Raw genomic sequence first — 22029 nt, forward strand, 5'->3', positions numbered from 1 at the left:
TTTCTTTTTTTACACACTTCTCTCGATCTTGTTTCAGATAACTTTCCTTATGCTCCTTTAATTTGTAATATTTCTCTTTTTGTAAAGTTAGTCGATAGCTATTTTCTGTTTTTACGGCAAAAATGTGATTAGCCAAACTCTTTGATCATGAAATATGAAAGGTTTGAGAATAATATAGACAGAGTAAGAATAGGGAGACAGTCTACACTATTCATGTATGAAAAACTTGTCCGTTTTGTTTACTGAGAGTCTCATAAGATTTTTTTGTTTGATGACTTTAAGCTTTTTGTCACTTTATGCTGAAATTATCATCCTACTTTTTTCTTATTTTGTATGACATTGGGAATAAATGGATAACTTTAAATTCCTTGTGTACATTAGTGATCTATAAATTCTGTAGAATATTTGGCTGTAAAATTGGCTTTTGGTACAGTATGTCACAGTAGTGAAATGTTTCTGCCACCAATAAAATCACTGGGTCTTACCTGGCCACCCCTGAAAAAGAGTTTTGTCTATGCCCGTGTACACGTCCAAATGTCAAGCACTTATGACAATATGAGTAACGGGGAAAAATGTTTGAATTGAAATAATACATTTCAGGTCTTGACAAATTGCTTTATAAATCGTTTTATCTTCTCAAGGAATACATGACATTTCAGCATGAATGTCTTGGGTCACACATCACTTAAAGTGACACTTGACAGGTCATGCAATAATTATGTCATTGTCAAGACATGTCAATTTCTTACCCATTCAGATGTTTCATCCGAATCATCTCTCCTTTGAAAAGTAAACTGGAATTGGAACTGGAGAGAAACCTCCAGCAAAATAAATAAATAAATAAAACACTGACGTAAGGCAAGAAACAAGTAACACAGACAGAAACATCTGCGAGTGTGGCACTGAACTCATTTGTCTGTGGGGGAAACGAAATTCTGCTGTGGATTGTTACTGTAACAAACAACGTTTCTTGTTTCAATGTATTTCTCTCAGGAATATAGTGATGTGGAGTCTCCTGTCGTGGATTTTTGTGACAGCCAGTTTGCATCAGGTGAGCGGTCTTATATTGTTATGGCGTAATTACGTGTTACTAATTGATCCAGTTGAGGAAGATTTTCACAATAAAACAAAGAGTATTTCTAGACATATAAAGTGGTCATTGTGGCTGCTTCAGTCATTTAAAAACTAAGCGATGACGTTTTTAATCACAGCACGAGACACCAGGAGGTGGTACGTTTTTATGAAATACCGTTTATCCATTGTTTGTCTATGTAAACAAGTGCTAAACTGACGAATTTGACAGTTGCGCCGCGTCCCACTGTTGTTGTTGTTTTTTCGGCGTCTCGTGCAGGAGCGCTGCGTTGATTTTTTTAATGATTTTTATAGAACGTCAACTTTTAAAGACGCGAGACACGTGTTGTGTTCTTTTAGTTGCGTTCAATTCGTTGCGTTGTCTAACATTATAACGCAGGTGCGTTCGGTCTGAACGGCCCCTCAAACTACTCGAAATGTCAATTTGTCATGTGCCAATTTGCCACGACACATACCAAGGCTGCATCCGAAAGCTTACTGCCTTGCTGCCTAATCAGTTAACATTAACACAAGTAATGTTGGCTTAAGTGACAGCTTGAAAGAATGGAAGTCTTAAGTAAACTGGTCTCCGAACAGTTTGAAAAGCTCCTTATTTTCATCCTACCTCCGAAGGCAGCATTTGCCTGTTTTCAGAAGCAGCCATTAACGTACCAAATCCATAACGCCCATTAAATCATTACCTGAAGGGGTTTGATCAATAATGAAATGTGCTTTACTTCAAGGAATATTCCTGGTTCAATAGAACGTAAGCACAATCCACAGGATTTGTAATAATATTGATTACCACAAAAATTTATATATATAAAAAAATGCACTTACAATGGAAGAAAATGGGGCCAAACCGTAAACGTTCAAATACGCACTGTTTCAAAAATATAGCCATAAAACATAAACAATATTCATGTAAACATGATTTTAATGTGATAAAATTGCTTACTAACCTGTATCTTTCTGTGTAAAGATATAGCCAATTTTAAAGCTTTATTGCCATGGCGATGTATTGTCAACAAACCCTATTATGTTTGTACAAATTACAATTTAAACAACTTTACAGCTCAAGTAATACATGTTTTAGCAGAATAATTAATGTAAGTGATTTAATGAAATTAAAAGCTTCACATTTTTGCCTTGAAACTCTCCAAAAATGTTACACTTCCATTGTAAGTGCCAGTAACATCGATATTTAATAATTTAGCACATAAATAACGTTTGTATATGCTGAATATCCCAGTACATGAGACACAAGGTTGTGTTTGCAAATGTTGTATCATACCATGCAATAATTACTATTTGAAATGAATATGAAGGTCATTTCTAATTAAATTTGCTATTAATATCAGCTATTTATTGTTGTATTTTTTTATCTTAATTTACAGTGTGATTGTTTGTTGACATTTTATTAATTATGATAGCATTGCTTTATGAAGCAAAATGCCACGTGTAATACAAATTGCATGGTTCTCTTTTTGTATCTGTCCAAATTAGCTAATGTATTGTATACTGGAGTCAAGTAATCCTGTTACGTTTTCAATGTATATTAAAAATTGATCCAATGCTTTATTTACAATTAAGTTCTTGGTAACCTATTAAAAAAATAAGGACCCAAATTTACTGTAGTTTCAAAGCAAAGCCTATGCTGCCACATTGTGGCTAAAGTTGACATGTATTCTTCATGTTTCTTCCTCTTCTCTCTCACACAGGCCAGTTCCCAAAACTCCACAAACTCTCCTCTTATGACCACAGATTTGGACACTTATAACCGGAATCGATACTGCAAATGGCCCTGTAAGTGCCACAAGAGTGCCCCTGTGTGTCCACCTGGGGTCAGCCTGCTGACAGATGGGTGTGACTGCTGCAAGGCCTGTGCCAAGCAGGTAGGGGAGACCTGTAATGAGAGAGATACCTGTGACTATCATAAAGGACTTTACTGTGACTACACCGCTGACAAGCCGAGATATGAAAAAGGATTGTGTGCTTGTAAGTGACCCCACGTATTCTTGTTCAGTCAGTCAGCCATTCATTAATTCAACTTATTCACCCAAATTAAATCATCAGTTTATTAATGCCTTGTTGTGAAGTCTGCTTTGAATGAAAATGCATTCCATGCAATCTGTTGTGATTAACCGGTCTGATTTAAAGGAGTATTCCAAGTTTAAGACAAGTTTAGCTAAATTGACAGCATTTGTGTCATACTGTTGATTACCACAAAAATGTATTTAGACTTGGCCCTTCTTTTCTTTAAAAAAAAAAAAAAATCAAGGTTACAACGTGTCATGTTCATTGTTGTCCTTTGTTCTTTTGTGTACTTTTATTTTGAAATTCCTGTTCTGTTCCTAGTCTTGTCACATCCTGTTTTCCCTCCATGTTTTGTATCTGGTTCTTATTGGTTCATTGTTTGATTACTTTGATTCAGTTCTTGTTTGTCATTGGTTTTAGTTAATTATCTTGTTATCCTGTTTCAGAGTTCTGTTTGTTGATTGGCCTTGTTACCCTTGTCCTTGTGTATTTAAACCTTGTTTATTCCTCCACTCCCTTGTTGGTCGTTGAATGTTGTTAAGCCTGGTATGTGTTCCCTGCCCGAGTTCTCAGTTTTGTCTCATCGTGTTTAAGTTTCCTGTTTTCCCATTGTGGGTTTTTCCTTTGTGTTTATTTGTTTGTTTGTTCAATAAACAACTTTATTGTTGCTCAACTTCGTCTGCCCGGAGGAGGAGGAGAAGACGGGCTTCCGCCTCCCGGCCCATGCCTGCCCCGGTCTGCGAGCCAGAGCCCACGCCTGCCCCAGTCCGCGAGCCAGAGCCCACGCCTGCCCGGTCCGCGAGCCAGAGCCCACGCCTGCCCCGGTCCACGAGCCAGAGCCCACGCCTGCCCCGGTCCACGAGCCAGAGCCCACGCCTGCCCCGGTCCACGAGCCACAGCCCACGCCTGCCCCGGTCCGCGAGCCACAGCCCACGCCTGCCCCTGTGAGCAAGCCACAGCCCACGCCTGCCCCTGTGAGCGAGCCTGAGCCCTCGTCAGCCACGGTCAGCGAGCCTGAGCCCTCGTCAGCCACGGTCAGCAAGCCTGAGCCCTCGTCAGTCCCGGTCAGCGAGCCAGAGCCAATCAGCCAGTGCCTGTCGCCCCAGAGGTCCCTGAGCCAGCGCCTGTAGCCTCGACCATCCCTGAGCCAGCGCCTGTAGCCTGTAGCCTCGACCGTCCCTGAGCCAGCACCTGTAGCCTCGACCGTCCCGTCCCTGAGCCAGCGCCTGTAGCCTCGACCGTCCCTGAGCCAGCGCCTGTAGCCTCGACCGTCCCTGAGCCAGCGCCTGTAGCCTCGTCCCGTCCCTGAGCCAGCGCCTGTAGCCTCGTCCGTCCCTGAGCCAGCGCCTGTAGCCTCGTCCCGTCCCTGAGCCAGCGCCTGTAGCCTCGACCGTCCCTGAGCCAGCGCCAGTAGCCATGACCGTCCAAGAGCCAGTGCCAGTAGCCATGACCGTCCAAGAGTCAGCGCCTCGCGAGCCTCCCCGGGCTCCTCCTCCCGAGCCTTCCAGAGCTCCGCCTTCCGAGCTTTCCAGAGCTCCGCCTTCCGAGCTTTCCAGAGCTCCGCCTTCCGAGCTTTCCAGAGCTCCGCCTTCCGAGCTTTCCAGAGCTCCGCCTTCCGAGCTTCCTAGAACTCCGCCTTCCGAGCCTTCCAGAGCTCCACCTCTCAAGCCTCTCGAGTCTTTCAGGGCTCCTCCTCTCGAGTCTTTCAGGGCTCCTCCTCTCGAGTCTTTCAGGGCTCCTCCTCTCGAGTCTTTCAGGGCTCCTCCTCTCGAGTCTTTCAGGGCTCCTCCTCTCGAGTCTTTCAGGGCTCCTCCTCTCCAGTTTTTCAGGGCTCCTCCTCTCGAGTCTTCCAGGGCTCCTCCTCCCGAGCCTCCTAGGGCTCCGCCTCTCGAGTCTTCCAGGGCTCCTCCTCCCGAGCCTCCTAGGGCTCCGCCTCTCAAGTCTCTCGAGTCTTCCAGGGCTGCTCCTCCCGAGCCTCCCAGGGCACCGCCTCTCAAGCCTCTCGAGCCCTCCAGGGCTCCGCCTCTCAATCCTCTCGAGCCTTCCAGGGCTCCGCCTCTCGAGCCTCTCGAGCCTTCCAGGGCTCTGCCTCTCGAGCCTCTTGAGCCTTCCAGGGCTCCGCCCCTCGAGCCTCTCGAACCTCCCAGGGCTCCGCCTCTCGAGCCTTCCAGGGCTGCGCCTCTCAAGCCTTCCAGGGCTCCGCCTCTCGAGCCTCCCAGGGCTCCGCCCCTCAAGCCTCTCGAGCCTTCCAGGGCTCCGCCCCTCGAGCCTCTCGAACCTCCCAGGGCTCCGCCCCCCGAGCCTTCCAGGGCTTCACCCCCGAGCCTTCCACGGCTCAGCCTCCCGAGCCTCCTACGGCTCCGCCTCCTGAGCCGCCTTTGGCTCCGCCTCCTGAGCCTCCTACGGCTCCGCCTCCCGAGCCTCCTACTAATTATTTTTTGTGGTAATCAACATTATGCCACAAATGCTATCGATTGAGCTTAACTTGTACTGAACCCAGAATTTTCATTTAAGACAGATCTTATTAACTTTGAATTTAATTAGTATATGTCTAATTTCCAGGCATATACAGTCTGAAACAGTCTAAATTTTGTTTATTTGCAGTTTTTAATAAGATTTAAAGTTCCAGATTTCCAATGTGATCTCTCAGACTTTTTGACCCCACTGTATATTCTGCAGTGTAGTGTAAATATACATTATCACTGTGCTTGGAATCAGAATATTGTGAATGACTTCAGATTGTGCTACTCTGTGTTGCTATAATATAAGGCTTGATTGCATATAAAAGGTTAAAGATTAAAAAGGTTAAGTGTCATTTCATCTATAGTTGAGCTTGGTCTATATAAAAATCACCCATTTCTATATAAAGAGAGTACAAGTGCTATCCGTTCTATGTTTCAGATGTTATGGGAACAGGCTGTGAATATAATGGTGTAATCTACCATAATGGCCAAAGGTTCCAACCCAATTGTAAGTACCGTTGTCTCTGTGTGAATGGAGCGATTGGGTGTGTGCACCTCTGTACTGAGTCTCAGCCACCCCGGGTATGGTGTCAGTCACCAAAGCGAGTGAAAATTCCCGGCCAGTGCTGCGAGAAATGGATCTGCGAAGAGTCCCGTAAACCGCGCAAGACCAACCCAAGACATGCCCCTGAAGAGGGTGAGCAGTGTTATGTAGTGATAAACATCTATACAAAGTCCATAAAAATGTTCTTATTGCACTTGCATTGTTTTCAGTTAGTCATCTTATATTGTTGCCACCATTGTTGTTTGTGTGTATGAACTGAATATTTTCAAACCCCTTTGTCTTTTCAGTGTCTCTTACCACCAATGATATTTCGGATAAAAATTGCATTACTCAGACTACCCCATGGAGTCCCTGTTCAAAGACTTGTGGGAGGGGCATATCCATGCGCATTTCTAATGACAATGATGAATGTGTGATGGAGAAAGAGAGTCGACTGTGTAATCTCCGACCCTGTGAGGTGGACATCACCAAGCACTTTAGAGTAAGAATTAATTCATGCACTCATTCATTTCACCTTCTCACATCATTCTTGCTGGTAGCACTCATCACTTTCTTATCTTACATTAACTTATTTTCACACAGATCAATATTGTATTTATTTGCTTGCTCACTTACTCATTGATTGACTGATTTATCAACCCAGTCTCATGAATATCCGTACATATTTTACAAGTTGTCAATTTTGTATGATTTCGTACAAGTTAGTTCATATAAATTTGTACGACTTTATCACGTGCAAATGCCCGGATGTCTAATGTGGATGTAAGCATGATTTTCGCACACAAAGTGTTAAGTACATGCTTATTAATATTATACCCTTACCCAAACCTAACCGATCAGTAGAGTGTGTAAACATAATAGGAAGCTGTTGTGTGTGACAGAAGCAAGTAATTGTCATGTATTAGATGGAAACAATGTCCAGTGATGTCATTGGCTGTAGTGAAAGTCCTAGGAATTCAAAGTGCAGTTGCACGACATCATGCAAATTAGCCAAATTTAGAATAGTTGAATGAATCTTTAAGATTGAGTGTGTAGGACTGATTGACTGATTAAGTATTGTTAGAAGTTTAAAGTTTAATCTCTAATTCATTGTCATAACTTTGGCTCAGCTGGGTAAAAAATGCCTGAACATCTATCGTGAGCCAAAGTTTCAGAAATTTAACATCTCAGGCTGCATCAGTAAGAAGTCGTATTGGCCAAAGTACTGTGGAGTCTGTACTGATGAGCGCTGCTGCATCCCCTACAAGTCCAAGACCATTGAGGTGGAGTTTGAGTGTCCTAATGGATCTGTCTTTACCTGGAAATACATGTGGATCAACGCCTGCTTCTGCAACCTCTCCTGCAGGAATCCAAATGATATCTTTGCAGATCTGGAGCAATACTATGAGTTCAATGAGATTATTAACTAATACATTAACAAAGAATAAGATAGAGTATCAAAGTGCATCCATGCTCATACTGTGACAGTATAAGTGATTCTTTGCTTTACTTAATTCATATGCTTTATGGTACAGAAAAGACACTGTTACACATAATGAGATCATTTGTAAGAGGAAATGTTTGTTCAAACTGAAGGACATTATGGTACAAGAGGATTTTTTTGGATGTATGAATGAATTCAAGGTATTCAATTTAAAATGTCCTGGGACTTTAAAAATGTCCTATGGCTTTTTTTGCAACAAATCTATGTACAGTAAAGACTATGCAAAGATTCTTTAATGATTCTTTAATCTTTAAAAATTATTTACAGTCTGTCCACATTAAACTACATTTTTGTTACATTATATATATTTTTTGCTTGGATATGCAAAATATGTTACAAATATTTTTATTCGAATGGTATTTATGGCTCTGTCATTTATATTTGTATAAAAAGTATGCTAGAGAAATGACATAGAACTTGTTATTCAGCTACATAATTGCCAAAAAGTTTCAATTGTTGCTGTTCATACATAATTGATGAAATATTGCAATAATTTTATCTTTTTGATAAAAGGCTTATGCTTATATTAATGCTTTTGTTTGCACTTATTTACTGTTAAATGTATTTGCAATTTCTGTGAAAGAGCAGTGGGAATTCATAACACCTCTGTTCAATTAAAAGTTTTCAGTTTGACTTGTTACCAGTATAGCATAGTATATCTACATTTGCACTGTTGCCTCACAGCTAGTTGAGCCGGGACCAGGTTCAAGTCCCGGCTCAACTGGGCCTTTTTTTGTGGAGTTGTTCTTGCCTGTGCTCGTGTGGGTTTCCTCCGGGTGCTTCGGTTTACCCCACAGTTCCAAAAAGACATGCAGGTTAAGTTAACTGGAGACCCTAAATTGCCCTTGTGAGTGAGTGAGTGAGTGAGTGAGTGAGTGAGTGAATGAATGTGTGAATGGTATATCTGTGTGTGTTGCCCTGTGATGGACTGGTAACCTGTCCACAATGTTTCCCTGCCTTCACCTGAGACAGCTGGGAAAGGCTCCAGCTCTACTCGCATAACCCTGCATAGGACAGTTGGCTATAGAAGATGGATGGATGTACTTACAAATGAGGAACATACTGTAGCAAGCAATTTGTCAAGCAAAAGGCAACAATATCTGCAATATCCCACTGCCAAGTACTCAGAGTAGCTGGAGAAATATAGAAACTTCCACAGAAGAAAGACTGAATGACCAGGAAAGATTTTTAATTATTAAACTGTGCAATAAGTTCAATTACTGTGGATTGGTTTAGTGCACATGGAATAGATGTGTTTTAGCTGGTTTTTAAATGTTGAGGTATCAGTAGATTATGTAGAGTTTGGAATCTCATTCTACCACAGAGGAACAGAGAAAATGAATGATCGAGAAATTGACTTTGTGCCTCTTTGCGATGGACCCACCAGGCAGTGCGAGTTGGGACATGGAGTAGGGAATTTAATAAGAGGGTGCTGTTCCATTGGCTGTCCAGAAGGCCAGAGTCAATGCCTTGAAAATGATGTGGGTAGCTACAGTAGGGTAGGGTAGCCAGTGTAGTGAAACCGAGAGGGGAGTGACATGAGCCCTCTTTGGTTGATTGAAGATCAGACCACTGCTGCATTCTGGACCATCTGCAGCAGCTAAATCATGCCAACTGAGAGGCCGGCCAACAGAGCATTACTGTAGTCCAGTCTTGAAATGACCATAGCTTGGCGCAGGAGCTGCACAGCATATTCAGACAGGAAAGGTCTGATTTTTCTGATGTTGTAAAGCCTGCAAGATAGGGCAGTTGATGATACATGGACGGTGAATTTCAGCTAGTCATCAACAACCACTCCCAGGTTCCAGGCTATCCTGGTTAGCTGTAGTGTAGTTGAGCCAAGATGAATAGTGAGAATGTAGTCAACAGATGGGTTGGCAGGGATCACTAGGAGTTGTTTTGGCATGGTTGAGCTGAAGGTAACGTTCATTAATTCAGGCAGGCAGAGATACGAGCTGAAATAGTGGGATCGTCAGGCTGGAATGACAGGTAAAGCTGCGTATCATCTGCATAGCAGTGGTAGGAAAAACCATATACCTTAATGATCAGTCCAAGAAATGTAGTGTAGATCGAGAAGAGGAGGGGTCCAATCACTGTTCCCTGAGGAACACCAATGGTTAGCTGGTGTGACTTGACACCTTTTCTCAAATCAAATCAAATCAAATCACTTTATTGTCACACTACCATGTACACAAGTGCAACAGTAGGTGAAATTCTTGTGTGCAGTTCCGAGCAACATAGCAGTCATGACAGTGACGAGACATATACCAATTACAATAAACAACATACTTACACAACACTATTTACATATCAAATGTACACATACTTACACAACACGATAATTATATACAGTACACACAATATGCAATACAATAAGTAAGGAGTATATGAAATATATATATATATATATATATATATATATATATATATATATATATATATATATATATATGAAGTAGTATATTGAGGAGAATATGTTGACAGTCCAGTGTGAGATTACAGTTGAATAAAGTGCAGTGCTAATTATTGATCCTGATAGATCAAGTGTTCAACAGTCTGATTGCTTGGGGGAAAAAGCTATCATGTAGTCGGCTGGTGCGGGTCCTGATGCTGCGATACCGCCTGCCTGATGGTAGCAGTGAGAACAGCCCATGACTCGGGTGACTGGAGTCTCTGATGATCCTCCGAGCTTTTTTCACACACCGCCTGGTATATATGTCCTGGAGGGAGGGAAGCTCACCTCCGATGATGTTCCTGGCAGTTCGCACCACCCTTTGCAGGGCTTTGCAGTTCTTTGCAGTTGTGCGCAGTGCTATTGCCATACCAGGCGGTGATGCAGCCAGTCAGGATGCTCTCTACAGTGCTGGTGTAGAATCGTGTGAGGATGTGTTGGTTCATTCCAAACTTCCTCAGCCGTCTCAGGAAGAAGAGGCGCTGGTGAGCCTTCTTCACAACGGCCTCAGTGTGGATGGACCATGTGAGTTCTTCAGTGATGTGGACACTGAGGAACTTGAAGCTGCTGACTCTCTCCACCGGTACTCCATTGATGGTGATGGGGCTGTGTTCTCCGTCTTTCTTCCTGAAGTCCACAACAAGCTCCTTGGTTTTACTGACGTTGAGGGAGAGGTTGTGCTCTTGACACCAGCGTGTCAGAGTGTGCACCTCCTCTCTGTAGCCTCTTTCATCATTGTCAGTGATCAGACCTACCACCGTCGTATCGTCAGCAAACTTAATGATGACATTGGAGCTATGTGTTGCCACACAGTCATGTGTGTACAGGGAATACAGGAGTGGGCTGAGAACACAGCCCTGTGGGGCTCCAGTGTTGAGGGTCAGTGATGACGAGGTGTTGCTGCCCATTCTAACCACCTGACGTCTGCCTGACAGGAAATCCAGGATCCAGCTGCACAGCGAGCTGTTTAAGCCCAGAGCCCGGAGTTTCTCATCAAGCTTGGAGGGCACTATGGTGTTGAATGCTGAGCTGTAGTCTACAAACAGCATTCTCACATATGTGTTCCTTTTTCCAGATGGGAGAGAGCAGTGTGTATTGTAGATGCAATGGCATCATCGGTGGAGCGGTTGTTGCGGTAGGCAAACTGCAAAGGGTTCAAAGAGGGGGGCAGAACAGAGCAGATGTGATCTCTGATTAACCTCTCGAAGCATTTGCTGATGATGGGGGTCAGAGCAACAGGATGCCAGTCATTTAAGCAAGTGATTGTGGCTTGCTTTGGTACAGGCACAATGGTTGATGTTTTAAAGCATGTGGGGACTACAGACAGGGAGAGGGACAGATTGAAAATGTCCGTAAAAACACCAGCCAGTTGATTCGCGCGACGCTCTGATGACGCGGCCCGGAATGCCGTCTGGACCCGCAGCTTTACGGATGTTCACCCGTCGGAAGGATCGGGTTACATCCACAACAGAGACGGAGAGTGAATCAGCCTCTGTAGCATCAGCCGCGAGTGCTCTCTCCGCGAGGGTGGTGGTGTAGTCCTCGAAACGAGCATAAAATGTATTAAGTTCGTCCGGGAGAGATGCAGCGGTGTTCATGGCGGAGACTTTATTCCGTTTGTAGTCCGTGATTGTGTTAATTCCCTGCCACATACTTCTGGAGTCAGTGGTGTTGAACTGACCTTCAAGTTTGTGCCTGTACTGGCGTTTGGCTTCACTGATGGTGTTACGGAGGGCATAACTGGCTTGTTTACGCTCCTCCGTGTTAGAAGAATTAAAAGTGGAGGTCCGCGCAGTGAGTGCCGCGCGAACCTCGCCGTTAACCCATGGTTTCTGGTTGGGGTATATCCATATAGTTTTGGTCGGAACAACGTCCTCTACGCACTACCTGATGAAACACGTTACGCTGTCAGCGTAAACCTCGATGTCGTCATCAGAGGCGGACCGGAACATCTCCCAGTCCGCGTGATCAAAACAGTCTTGTAGCGCAGAGTCTGATTGGTCCGACCAGCACTAGATCGTTCTGAGGGTGGGTGCTTCCCGTTTTAGTTTCTGCCTGTAAGCAGGTAGAAGTAGAACGGAAGAATGGTCCGATTTTCCAAATGGGGGGCGGGGGAGGGATTTGTAGCCATCCCGGAAAGGAGAGTAACAATGGTCTAAAACCCGGTCCCCTCATGTGTTGAACTTTATGTGTTGGTGGTATTTTGGAGCGATTGTTTTGAAGTTGGCTTTGTTAAAGTCCCCGGCAACAATGAATGCAGCCTCAGGGTGCGCGGTTTCCTGCTCACTTATACTCCCATACAGTTCCCTGAGTGCCCGGTCTGTGTCGGCTTGTGGGGGGATGTACACAGCTGTGATGATGACCGCTGTGAATTCCCTCGGCAGCCAGAATGGTCGACACAGAAGCATGAGATATTCCAGATCAGGAGAGCAGAAAGACTTGATGAAATGTATGTTCCTCTGATCACACCATGATTTGTTGATCATAAAACACACACCACTACCTCTGCTTTTACCGGAGAGGTCTTTCTCTCTGTCCACTTGGTGCACGGAAAAGCCCGTGATTTCGATGGCCGAGTCTGGAATCTCCGCAGTCAGCCAGGTTTCTGTAAGGCAGATAACACAGCAATCTCTCGTCTCTCGTTGGAAAGAGATCCGCGCTCTCAGCTCGCAGAGCTTGTTGTCCAGAGACTGAACATTTGCCAGTAGTATACTGGGTAGCGGGGGTCGATTTGCACGACGTCTTACTCTGATGAGAACGCCGGCTCGTTTTCCTCTTTTCCTTCTGCGTTTCCGCGGCCGAGCAGCCCAGACAAAGGGCTCCGCCAGCGTGTTTGTAAACAGCGGGTTGGCATTAAGGAATTTGAAGTCCGGTTTTCGATGTGTAATTGTAGAACCAATGTCCAAAAGCGTTTGTCTGTCGTAAACAATAAGGCAGACAACATCCAAGACAAAAAAACAAAGAACTGTAAACAAAACAAACAATAAACCGCAGTGTTGTAACGGAGCTCGCAACGCAGCAGCCATACTCGGCGCCATCTTGAGTCCTTTTGACAATGAAGACAATGAAGGATCTGTCCATGCTTCAAGGCCACCACCATCATCCCCATGCCAAAGAAGTCTTCAGTGTCCTGCCTCAACAACTACCGTCCCGTCGCACTTACACCCATCATCATGAAGTGCTTCGAGAGGCTCGTCATGAGGCAGATTAAGACCCAGCTGCCCCCCTCACTAGACCCACTGCAGTTTGCTTATCGTTCAAACCGTTCAACGGACGATGCCATCACCACAACCCTCCATCTGGCCCTCACCCACCTAGACAATAAGGACTCATACGTTCGAATGCTGTTCATAGATTTCAGCTCAGCATTCAACACAATCATTCCCCAGCACCTGATTGGAAAGCTGAACCTGCTGGGCCTGGACACCTCCCTCTGCAACTGGATCCTGGACTTCCTGACTGGGAGACCTCAGTCAGTCCGGATCGGGAACAGCATCTCCACCACCACCACACTGAGCACTGGGGCCCCCAGGGCTGTGTGCTCAGTCCACTGCTGTTCACTCTGCTGACTCACGACTGTGCAGCAATGCACAGCTGGAATCACATCATCAAGTTCGCCGATGACACGACCGTGGTGGGTCTCATCAGCAAGAACGACGAGTCAGCATACAGAGAGGAGGTGCAGCGGCTGACGAACTGGTGTAGAGCCAACAACCTGTCCCTGAATGTCGACAAAACAAAAGAGATGGTTGTTGACTTTAGGAGAGCACAAGGTGAACACACTCCGCTGAACATCGACGGCTCCTCTGTGGAGATCGTCAAAAGCACCAAATTCCTTGGTGTTCACGTGTCCTGATTTGCACTTTAATTACTGTCACTTTATAACTGTCTGCTACCTCAATAACTGCTATGTGCATAGAATACTATCTCATAGTATGTTATGTTTACATTTTTAGAAACTGTCATCTTTTTGCACTACTGAGTACTGGTCGGCGCTGCACTGTCTATTGTCCTGTTCATTGTCAGAAATTTGTTGTACTGTCCTGTACTTTTTGCACATGTTTGCACGTGCACTTTATATAGGTATATATAGGTTTTTATATAGGTATTTTATTTTGTTGTGTTGTCTCATGTGGTCCTGTGTTGGTCCTTTGTTGTTTTTATGTAGCACCATGGTCCTGGAGGAATGTTGTCTCGTTTTGCTGTGTACTGTACTAACTGTATATGGTTGAAACGACAATAAAAACCACTTGACTTGATAAGGTATGACACAAACAATCCAAGTGCAGTCCCTCTGATGGCCAGGTTCGAGAGAGTGGACAGGGGCATCTGGTTGTTCACTGAGTCGAAAGCAGCAGACAGGTCAAGAAGATTGAAGATAGATGATGTGGTGTTAGCTCTCGCCAGTCGCAGGTTTTCAGTTACTGTTTATTGCCATTTTTGTTCAATGTTGGATGTATTTGAACTATATTATGTTGTATTTTAATATAATGGAGAATTTTACAGCACCACACTCAAGTCGTGGGAGATTTTTCACTATTCAGCTAATAAATTATTTGTAAAAATACAGGCATTTCAAAATTTCAGAGTGATAAACATCATACAACGAGAAATAAAATTTACTCACAGTTTTATTTTATTTATACAATTGTTAGATACACATTCATCTCCAACATTCAAAGACAATTACAGTAGTCTTTTTTAGCGATAAAAGGTCATTAATTGAAACCAGACAGATATTACATCAAATGTTTAGTAGACAACCTCTGTATATTCTTAATAGGCAAATATAAGCAAACTGTCAGAAGTTTAATTGACATAACATGTATTGAAATGATATGCAAATAATTGTAATGTATAAAAAAATCCATGAAAAATTCAGTCATGCTTTCCAATCAACCCCCCTTTTAATATATGTACTTACATACATTCAGATAGCCAAGCTATACACATCATAAAGAACCTTCTATATACATATATAAATGTTTATGTATTTCATAAGCAGTTATTATTGCTAAGTATTGCACATTGTAAGAAATGAAATGTTACCTTAAACACTGGTTCATATATTTTAAACTAGCTCAATGCTTAGTCTATTGGGTATTGGTAACATGTTTACTCTGTAGGTCTGAACCTCTACCATCTCTACTCTAACCCTTGCGATGAACACCCATGATCTTTATAAAGAGACACTGCAGGCAGTGTGTGGTTAAACATTATAGAATTGCATGGGCACCAGCGTTCAGATGGTTCAAATGCTACAGTTTCATGTCCAATTTTAAAACGCCTTATGAGTTCCATTCTGAAATTTGCACAAGGCGTTCAGCAGGACAGCTCAAAGGAAAGTGTTGGACATGAGGAAATGTGCTCACCACTGTTGGATGTGCTCTCCATGGAGACATCTGTGTGGGAATGTCCACGCTGCTCATCTGCTGTGCCACTTCGGCTGCGGTTACGGTCCAGAGACGAGTAATTGGCTGTACGAGAACGAGCCAGACGGGTCATACTGGCAGAGGGCACTGAAAGGAAATAGATAGAAGAGAGATGCTCATTACAAGTTTATAAGGGTGAGACCATCACAAGCTCTCATGTATGCGTATTATGTATTACATGTCTATTGTTTATTATTCATATTTAGATATGAGTTTAAATGTGCATTCATTGTAGTACTATTGATCTACTTATCAAGTGATTTCAACATGTCTGCCCCCAAGCGGTGACCCTCTTCATGTAAAATAAAACAGCTTTTATTTGGCTACTGATATGGTTAGAGTTCTTATCTCATGTGAGTGTACATTATTTGAAAGATTTTTTTAAAAGTACTATTCATTTCTGTACATGTAAAACTGTTTAATTAAGGACTGAGTGCATCTTTAAATAGACACTAAAAAAAACATCATCCTTTATAATTTTATAATAATATTTGCTTAGTGTTGCCCATGCCCTGGATGAAATACTTGAAGGCTTCAATCAGTCTGCCAGGCTGTGAATGAGAGAGCATGTAATGTAAATATAATGCACACAGAAGCATTGTCAACTGAAATGTATGATCTAGACTTGCTTGTAAATTTGGATTTGAATGTGTATTCTAAGAATATACCTGATCAACCTGTGGAAGGCCACCACAGTCAGCCATCTAGAATAAAAGCAAAACATATAGTTAGTCCAATTTTAGAAATGACAACTTCAGTCCCAATTTATTCATGCATTCTCTGGTACATGTTACAGTTTGCCCTCTCTGTTCATGGGTAAAAATGTATTAAGAAATATAAAAGCAGAATGTCTCGTTTCAAGTGAGTTAGGATATTAATCAGAAAAGTAAATGCAATGTGCTTTTGAGTGAATGGAATAGCGATTAGAAGGTCACTTACCTTGAGAAGGGTGGTGATAGTTGGATTCATTCAGGAATTGCTGGCAACCTGCAAGGTAAAATATTCTCCATTATATAACCTAAATACTTTTCATACTGATGGGTATGAGTTCTTTCACACATTCAAAATATTAAATCTTTATTAAATAAATAGCAGTTCTCACCACAGAATCCACAGCTGGAGAACTGTCACCCACTATAAGCAAGGCTGGGCACCTGTCATTAAGATAAACTGTTTAGTGACAGGGACTCCACAGAGAGGCAAACCATTAAAAAGTCTGAGGAACACTCATTGCCCTCAGGTGGAACGTACCTGAGGGTTCGAACATTAACGCTTCCTCCTTGTACGGGTCTCTCGATCTCAAGATTCTGTCGGCTGAGAAATGGAAAACCAAAATCATTAAAAATGGGAATGATATTAAGAAGCCTACAGTAATATTGTGGTAACTTAGCTGGTCAGTTAAATTTAAGGATGTTACACAGTTCTGTTAACAATTCAAACACAGGAACTGAGCAAACTGAGCCAGAATCAAAGGAAAATGTCACCAAAAAAGTGAAAATTGTCTTATAATTTACTAACACTCATGCCATCCCAGATGTGTATGACTTTCTTTCTTCTGCAGGACACAAAAGAATAGAAAGAATATCTCAGCTCTGTAGGGCCACACAATGCAATTGAATGGTGACTACAACTTTGAAGCTCCAAAAAGCAAATTAAAGCAGCATAAAAGTAATCCAAAAGTCAATTGAATCAATGTCTTCTTAAGTGATCAGCGATGGATTACTTTTATGCTGCCTTTATATGCTTTTTGTTAAGTCAAAGTTTTGGTCACCATTTGCTTTAATTGTAAGGACCTACAGAGCTGCTATATTTTTGTAAATCTCTTCGTTTGTGTTCTGCAGAATAAAATCATAAACATCTGGAAAGGCATGAGGGTGAGTAAATGATGACAGAATTGTCATTTTTAGGTGAACCATCCCTTTAAGAAAGCAGATTGGATTGGTGATTACCTTTTGTAGGACTTCACGAATTGTTGCAGGTTGGACTGGTTGATGTTGTTTGTGATGAGATGACGGTAGGTTGTGATCAAGTCATGATTGTTCTGTATCTCCTGCTACAATGTTATGTTATACTTTAGCATCAACCAATCAGAACCTGAAATAACTGCATATGGTTATACATTTCCGATTCATCCTCTAATTCAAATGCACAGAGAAGATCCATAAAGTTCTAAAATACAAATTAACTATGATGGAAAGATTATATATAAAAAACATTGATGAAATCAAATTTTAATAGAAGTAATTAATTGTTACTTACCTTTCCAAATAGGTGTGAAATTACTGTATTAGGGACAGCATGAGTCCAGCTTTTAATCTGTTGAGAACGGTACTCTTTAGTGAGGATTTGTGCACATGGTATAACTTTGAACAAGTACTGTAGATAGCCTCCTAAAAATTAGTTTAATAATACAATGTCTAATCCCATACGAATGCAAATCTATCTGAATTAATTCAGTGCTGTTGTACCTTTTATGCTGCCCAGTCTATGAAGCCCTCTGCCTGTGCACTCATATTGATCAGAACAAGACCTTCAACCAAGTCTGAGTGGTTTAACTTTAAGAGACACATACAGTATATAATAAATTTAATTTTAAATCTGAATGTCAACTGAATTGATGCAATATAGGCTACTGCACATATGCAAGTAAACAATTTAAAAAATATTCAGTTTTTGAATGCAAATTTGTGTGCTACGGAAAACATTCCTATATTAACAAGCAAGCTGATGATAATAATGACACTCCCAGTATCAACATTGCTATGTGCCGAGAATAATCTAGCTGTAATCTACGATTAATAAGAGGCAATTCATAATGCAACAGTGTGGAAAAGGTTAAAAGCTCACTGCAAAGTGGGCAAGGATGCTGGCTCCAGCGCCAACATCCATTCCAATCACACTCTTCAGACTATGAGAGAAAAAAGGCAAGTAATCAAGTACGTATAGATCTACAACACATGTTAGACCAAATTGACTCTGGGTGGGAGTAGATCTCTTAACATTCCATTCTTAACCATAATAATGCTGCTTTAATAACAGTATCAATCATTCAGGAAATGCATTTACCCAAAATGTTTGAGGAGCATCGGGAGGGTCTCTGAGAGCTGTTCCATCGAAGGGTAGGTAAACCTATAATAAACAGATAAACTATGATTTTTGAATGTCTCATAGAACTTAATAACGTTATTAAGGGACATTTGTCTGCAACATGTCAGCCATTTTAATTTGTTTGCATCAGTCACATGTAGACAAACATGGAAGACAAATATTAAAAATGTCCAATCAGAACAGCATAACAAGTTAGGATTGGCTAATGTCCCTCCAGGCATTAGCGAAGTCATAATTTGTCTCAATGCTGCTCTGAAAGGTTGGATTATGGATTTAAGAATGTTGTTGCAGATGGCAGATAATAAATGTGCTCTGCTGCCTTCAAACCCTGCTACTGACATACTGACCTACATTCTGCCAGTCTGGTCACATATATGATGGTGATTAAAGCTGTCTGTAAATATTTCCTATAGCAGATCAGCTCTGATGGCAGAAAGATTTTGAATTTATATTGTGGCTTGAAAACAGGCTGAGGAAATTAAAAAAAAGTTCTTCTGGTGAAAGAAAATGTTGCTGCAACTTTGTAAGCTCAAAAAGTAGACGTCTTGACCACTGAGTAATGCTTAGCTCTTTAACTTTATAAACCTTATAGTTTTAGTTAATCTTACCCCTTTGCCAGCTTTGATTATCTAATTTGGTGGTACGATAACGGCCCTTAACTTACTCTGTGGAGAGAGTGCTGGCACCCTCCTGCTGTCCTGGGGCATCAACATGGCACACAGCAAAGTGTTGCATGATCTCATGCATGTCTTTGTGATTAAAGAGTGACTCAAAACAGGTCTTATCTGCAGAATTACGAACACAACTGTTACTCAGAATTCAGTCCAATAAGGCAGAAAAGTGAGTGTAAAAACTTTGGAACTTTAAAGACAATTGCACAAATACAACAGTTGCTTTAAAAATGGATTTAGTAGTCAGTAGTTAAGTAGTTATTCTCCTTTGTCAGAAAATGTTTACAGATATTTAAAAAAGTCTGCATAAGGGGATATTCTTACGGTTCAGCCCGATGTCGTGGAAAGTCAGGATGGTAGGGCAGTTGGCTTTTGTAACACCCTTCATGGTGCAGTGCACCTTACCAAATTGTGTCTCCACATCATCCTCCTGCAAGAGCATTCTCAGTGGAATAATTACATTTTAGGATATGTGATTAAGAAAATGAATTAAATGATAAATTCACTGTAAAAAGTGTATTTCATGTAACCTAAAAAGAGCTTCATGTGGTTTCCAGAAATCATTTTTGTTAAATGGAAACAAACAAACAAACAAACAAACAAACAAAAGGAGTCTCATAGTTTTATACACCCTACATATTTCTATAAATAAATAAATAAATAAAAACACCTGCTGCTGCAAAATAACAACCCAAATCCATCTATAAGGCCCACAAACAAACATCAGCCATCTCCTATGTCAAGTAAAGTGCCATAAAAAATACCTCTCCATGTAACATCAAAACACCCTTAACATTCAATACAAAAACCAAATGCAAAGATGTGATAAAACAATCATTTGGACACAACAACCTCAGAAGATCAATAAAAGTGTTTTAGTACTCACAGTGATATCAAGCTCAAAGGCAGTGTACTCAGACTCCTCCAGTACCATTGTTATGGTTAACGTGGAAGGTAGGTGTACAAAAAAGATTGTGAGTGTATTTGAAAAGAGTAGATCCTGCTATATCGCTGCCTCAAGCTCCTACTTACAGAAAGTGCACTGAGTTCTGGGTTTTAAATCCACTTGTTTACAGTGTGGTGTAAACATACCACTCCCAGCATGCCTTGCTTGTTGTACAGAAGGACCCTAATTCTTAAAGAATGCAGAGCTCTTCGAATTGGATCAGTAAGTTAATCTGGACCCTGGCATCACTTTTATGAATGAAACATGTGGGTTTTTGGAGTACTGAGACTGCACTTTTGTGGCCACTTTATATCAAATGATAGAGTGTTTTAATGTGTACTCTTCTGGTGGACCTGAGGAACACAAAATACTTTAGTGGTAGTGGGGGTTAGTGATGCCATATACGTAAATGTTACATATGTACATGCTACACTGCACTTTTGTGGCCACTTTACTTTATTTTAATTTTAAAAATGTTATATTGTAATAACAGCTAAATTTAGGTGAAAAATATGAATTATCATTGCAGAATCAAACTGAATACATGAAGTTATACCAACCAAAATATTTTTAGTGTTGGATCAATTAGAAATATCTCCTAAAATGCAAATATTGCAGGTTAAGATTTAGTTTTTTAAACTCATTTGCAAAAAAAATTTAAAATAATAATAATAATTGTTATAATAATAATACAAAAATCATCCAAGGCAAAATCAATCAATAACATCAACTACTAAAAACATTGAGTTCACAATAGGCACTTGTCCTGCTCGAGACATGTTTATCATAAGTAGAGTGGGAACCTTGACCTCATTGTAAATAACCCAAAGTCTGTTCTCAGGGACCATTTTCACAGTGACAGAACAAGCTTATTTAGCAGACTATGCGCTACGTGTTTGTGCAGGTGTAAAGTGGTTCGGGGCAGATGGCATTTCTGTGGTCCAGACGTCATTACTGCTGAGAGTCCTCATTAGTTTCCCTGCTGACCACACGCCAGTGGAATGGAAAGCAGAGAACTGAAATCTTCTTGGAGGATCAGCATGCATCAGCTTTGTGCCACTGTAACACCTGCTGTTATATCTACATATATATATGTTTACTATCACAGGACATCTATTTCTTTGTTGATTACAAAACAATTGATTACTATATTCATACAAATGACTTCTATGTCACATAAAATTTCTGCACAACAATGATGAATCATCAGGATCCCATATGTGTGTAAACATACATACTATACATGTTATTTGTTACTCCAGATGGCACTGTTGTTTCAGTGATTGACTTGATTTACATTTGACATTGCTATGTGATGAAGAAGCAACCAGGAAGTAAACTATAGCAAGCACAACACATGAACTGTATAATATGGCTATTGTCATTAGGGTGTACAACTGAAATTATGTAAGTGGAGCAACCATTTAGACTCAATAAATGCCTGAGAAAATACATATGTGTAGAAATATTTGTTTGACAAACAGTTGCATCTCATAAAATTTCAGTGTTGAAGTAATGAATCCTGTTCTGTGATTCATTGCATTAAATCTTTGATATACTGTATGAAAAATAAAAATAAAACAGAAATATATCAGAATATATTCTATTCATATAATTTCCATTTTGTCTAGAAAATGCTTTGGAAAATGTTACACTATCTGGGCATTTTGTAGATCTATTTGTGATAGATATACAGTACTGTATTACTGTAAGTAATAATGTTTGGTGAAACACCCATGCTTTTAAGGATTAAAGGGATAGTTCACTAAAAAATGAAAATTCTCTCATCATTTACTCATGCC

The 22029-nt window shown here is 41.3% G+C and overlaps 2 protein-coding genes across 2 annotated transcripts; one reads left to right on the forward strand and one right to left on the reverse strand.

Moving 5' to 3' along the window:
• The first annotated feature begins 843 nt into the window (after window positions 1–843).
• LOC127655522 (CCN family member 4-like) lies at window positions 844–8073 on the forward strand. Its single transcript, XM_052143399.1, has 5 exons — window positions 844–1051; window positions 2793–3069; window positions 6010–6267; window positions 6423–6616; window positions 7245–8073. The coding sequence occupies exons 1-5, from the start codon at window positions 1004–1006 to the stop codon at window positions 7542–7544; spliced, it is 1077 nt and encodes a 358-aa protein (XP_051999359.1). The 5' UTR covers window positions 844–1003; the 3' UTR covers window positions 7545–8073.
• A 6744-nt stretch (window positions 8074–14817) lies between these two features.
• Window positions 14818–20309, reverse strand: ndrg1b (N-myc downstream regulated 1b). Its single transcript, XM_052143400.1, is given in 14 exon segments — window positions 14818–15589; window positions 16002–16053; window positions 16171–16206; window positions 16442–16489; window positions 16605–16656; window positions 16754–16816; window positions 17452–17555; window positions 17762–17818; window positions 17971–18057; window positions 18350–18410; window positions 18569–18631; window positions 19275–19395; window positions 19606–19711; window positions 20168–20309. Coding segments are annotated over 14 exon segments (1095 nt in total). The 5' UTR covers window positions 20216–20309; the 3' UTR covers window positions 14818–15392.
• Window positions 20310–22029: the final 1720 nt, after the last annotated feature.

The sequence above is a fragment of the Xyrauchen texanus genome, chromosome 15 (assembly GCF_025860055.1).
Source record: "Xyrauchen texanus isolate HMW12.3.18 chromosome 15, RBS_HiC_50CHRs, whole genome shotgun sequence".
Classification (NCBI taxonomy): domain Eukaryota; kingdom Metazoa; phylum Chordata; class Actinopteri; order Cypriniformes; family Catostomidae; genus Xyrauchen; species Xyrauchen texanus.

Coding starts and splice junctions, on each gene's coding strand:
- LOC127655522 (XM_052143399.1), top strand. CDS start 1,004: ATGTGGAGTCTCCTGTCGTGGATTTTTGTGACAGCCAGTTTGCATCAG. Junction 6,268..6,422: donor AAGACATGCCCCTGAAGAGG/GTGAGCAGTGTT, acceptor TTGTCTTTTCAG/TGTCTCTTACCACCAATGAT. Junction 6,617..7,244: donor ACATCACCAAGCACTTTAGA/GTAAGAATTAAT, acceptor ACTTTGGCTCAG/CTGGGTAAAAAATGCCTGAA.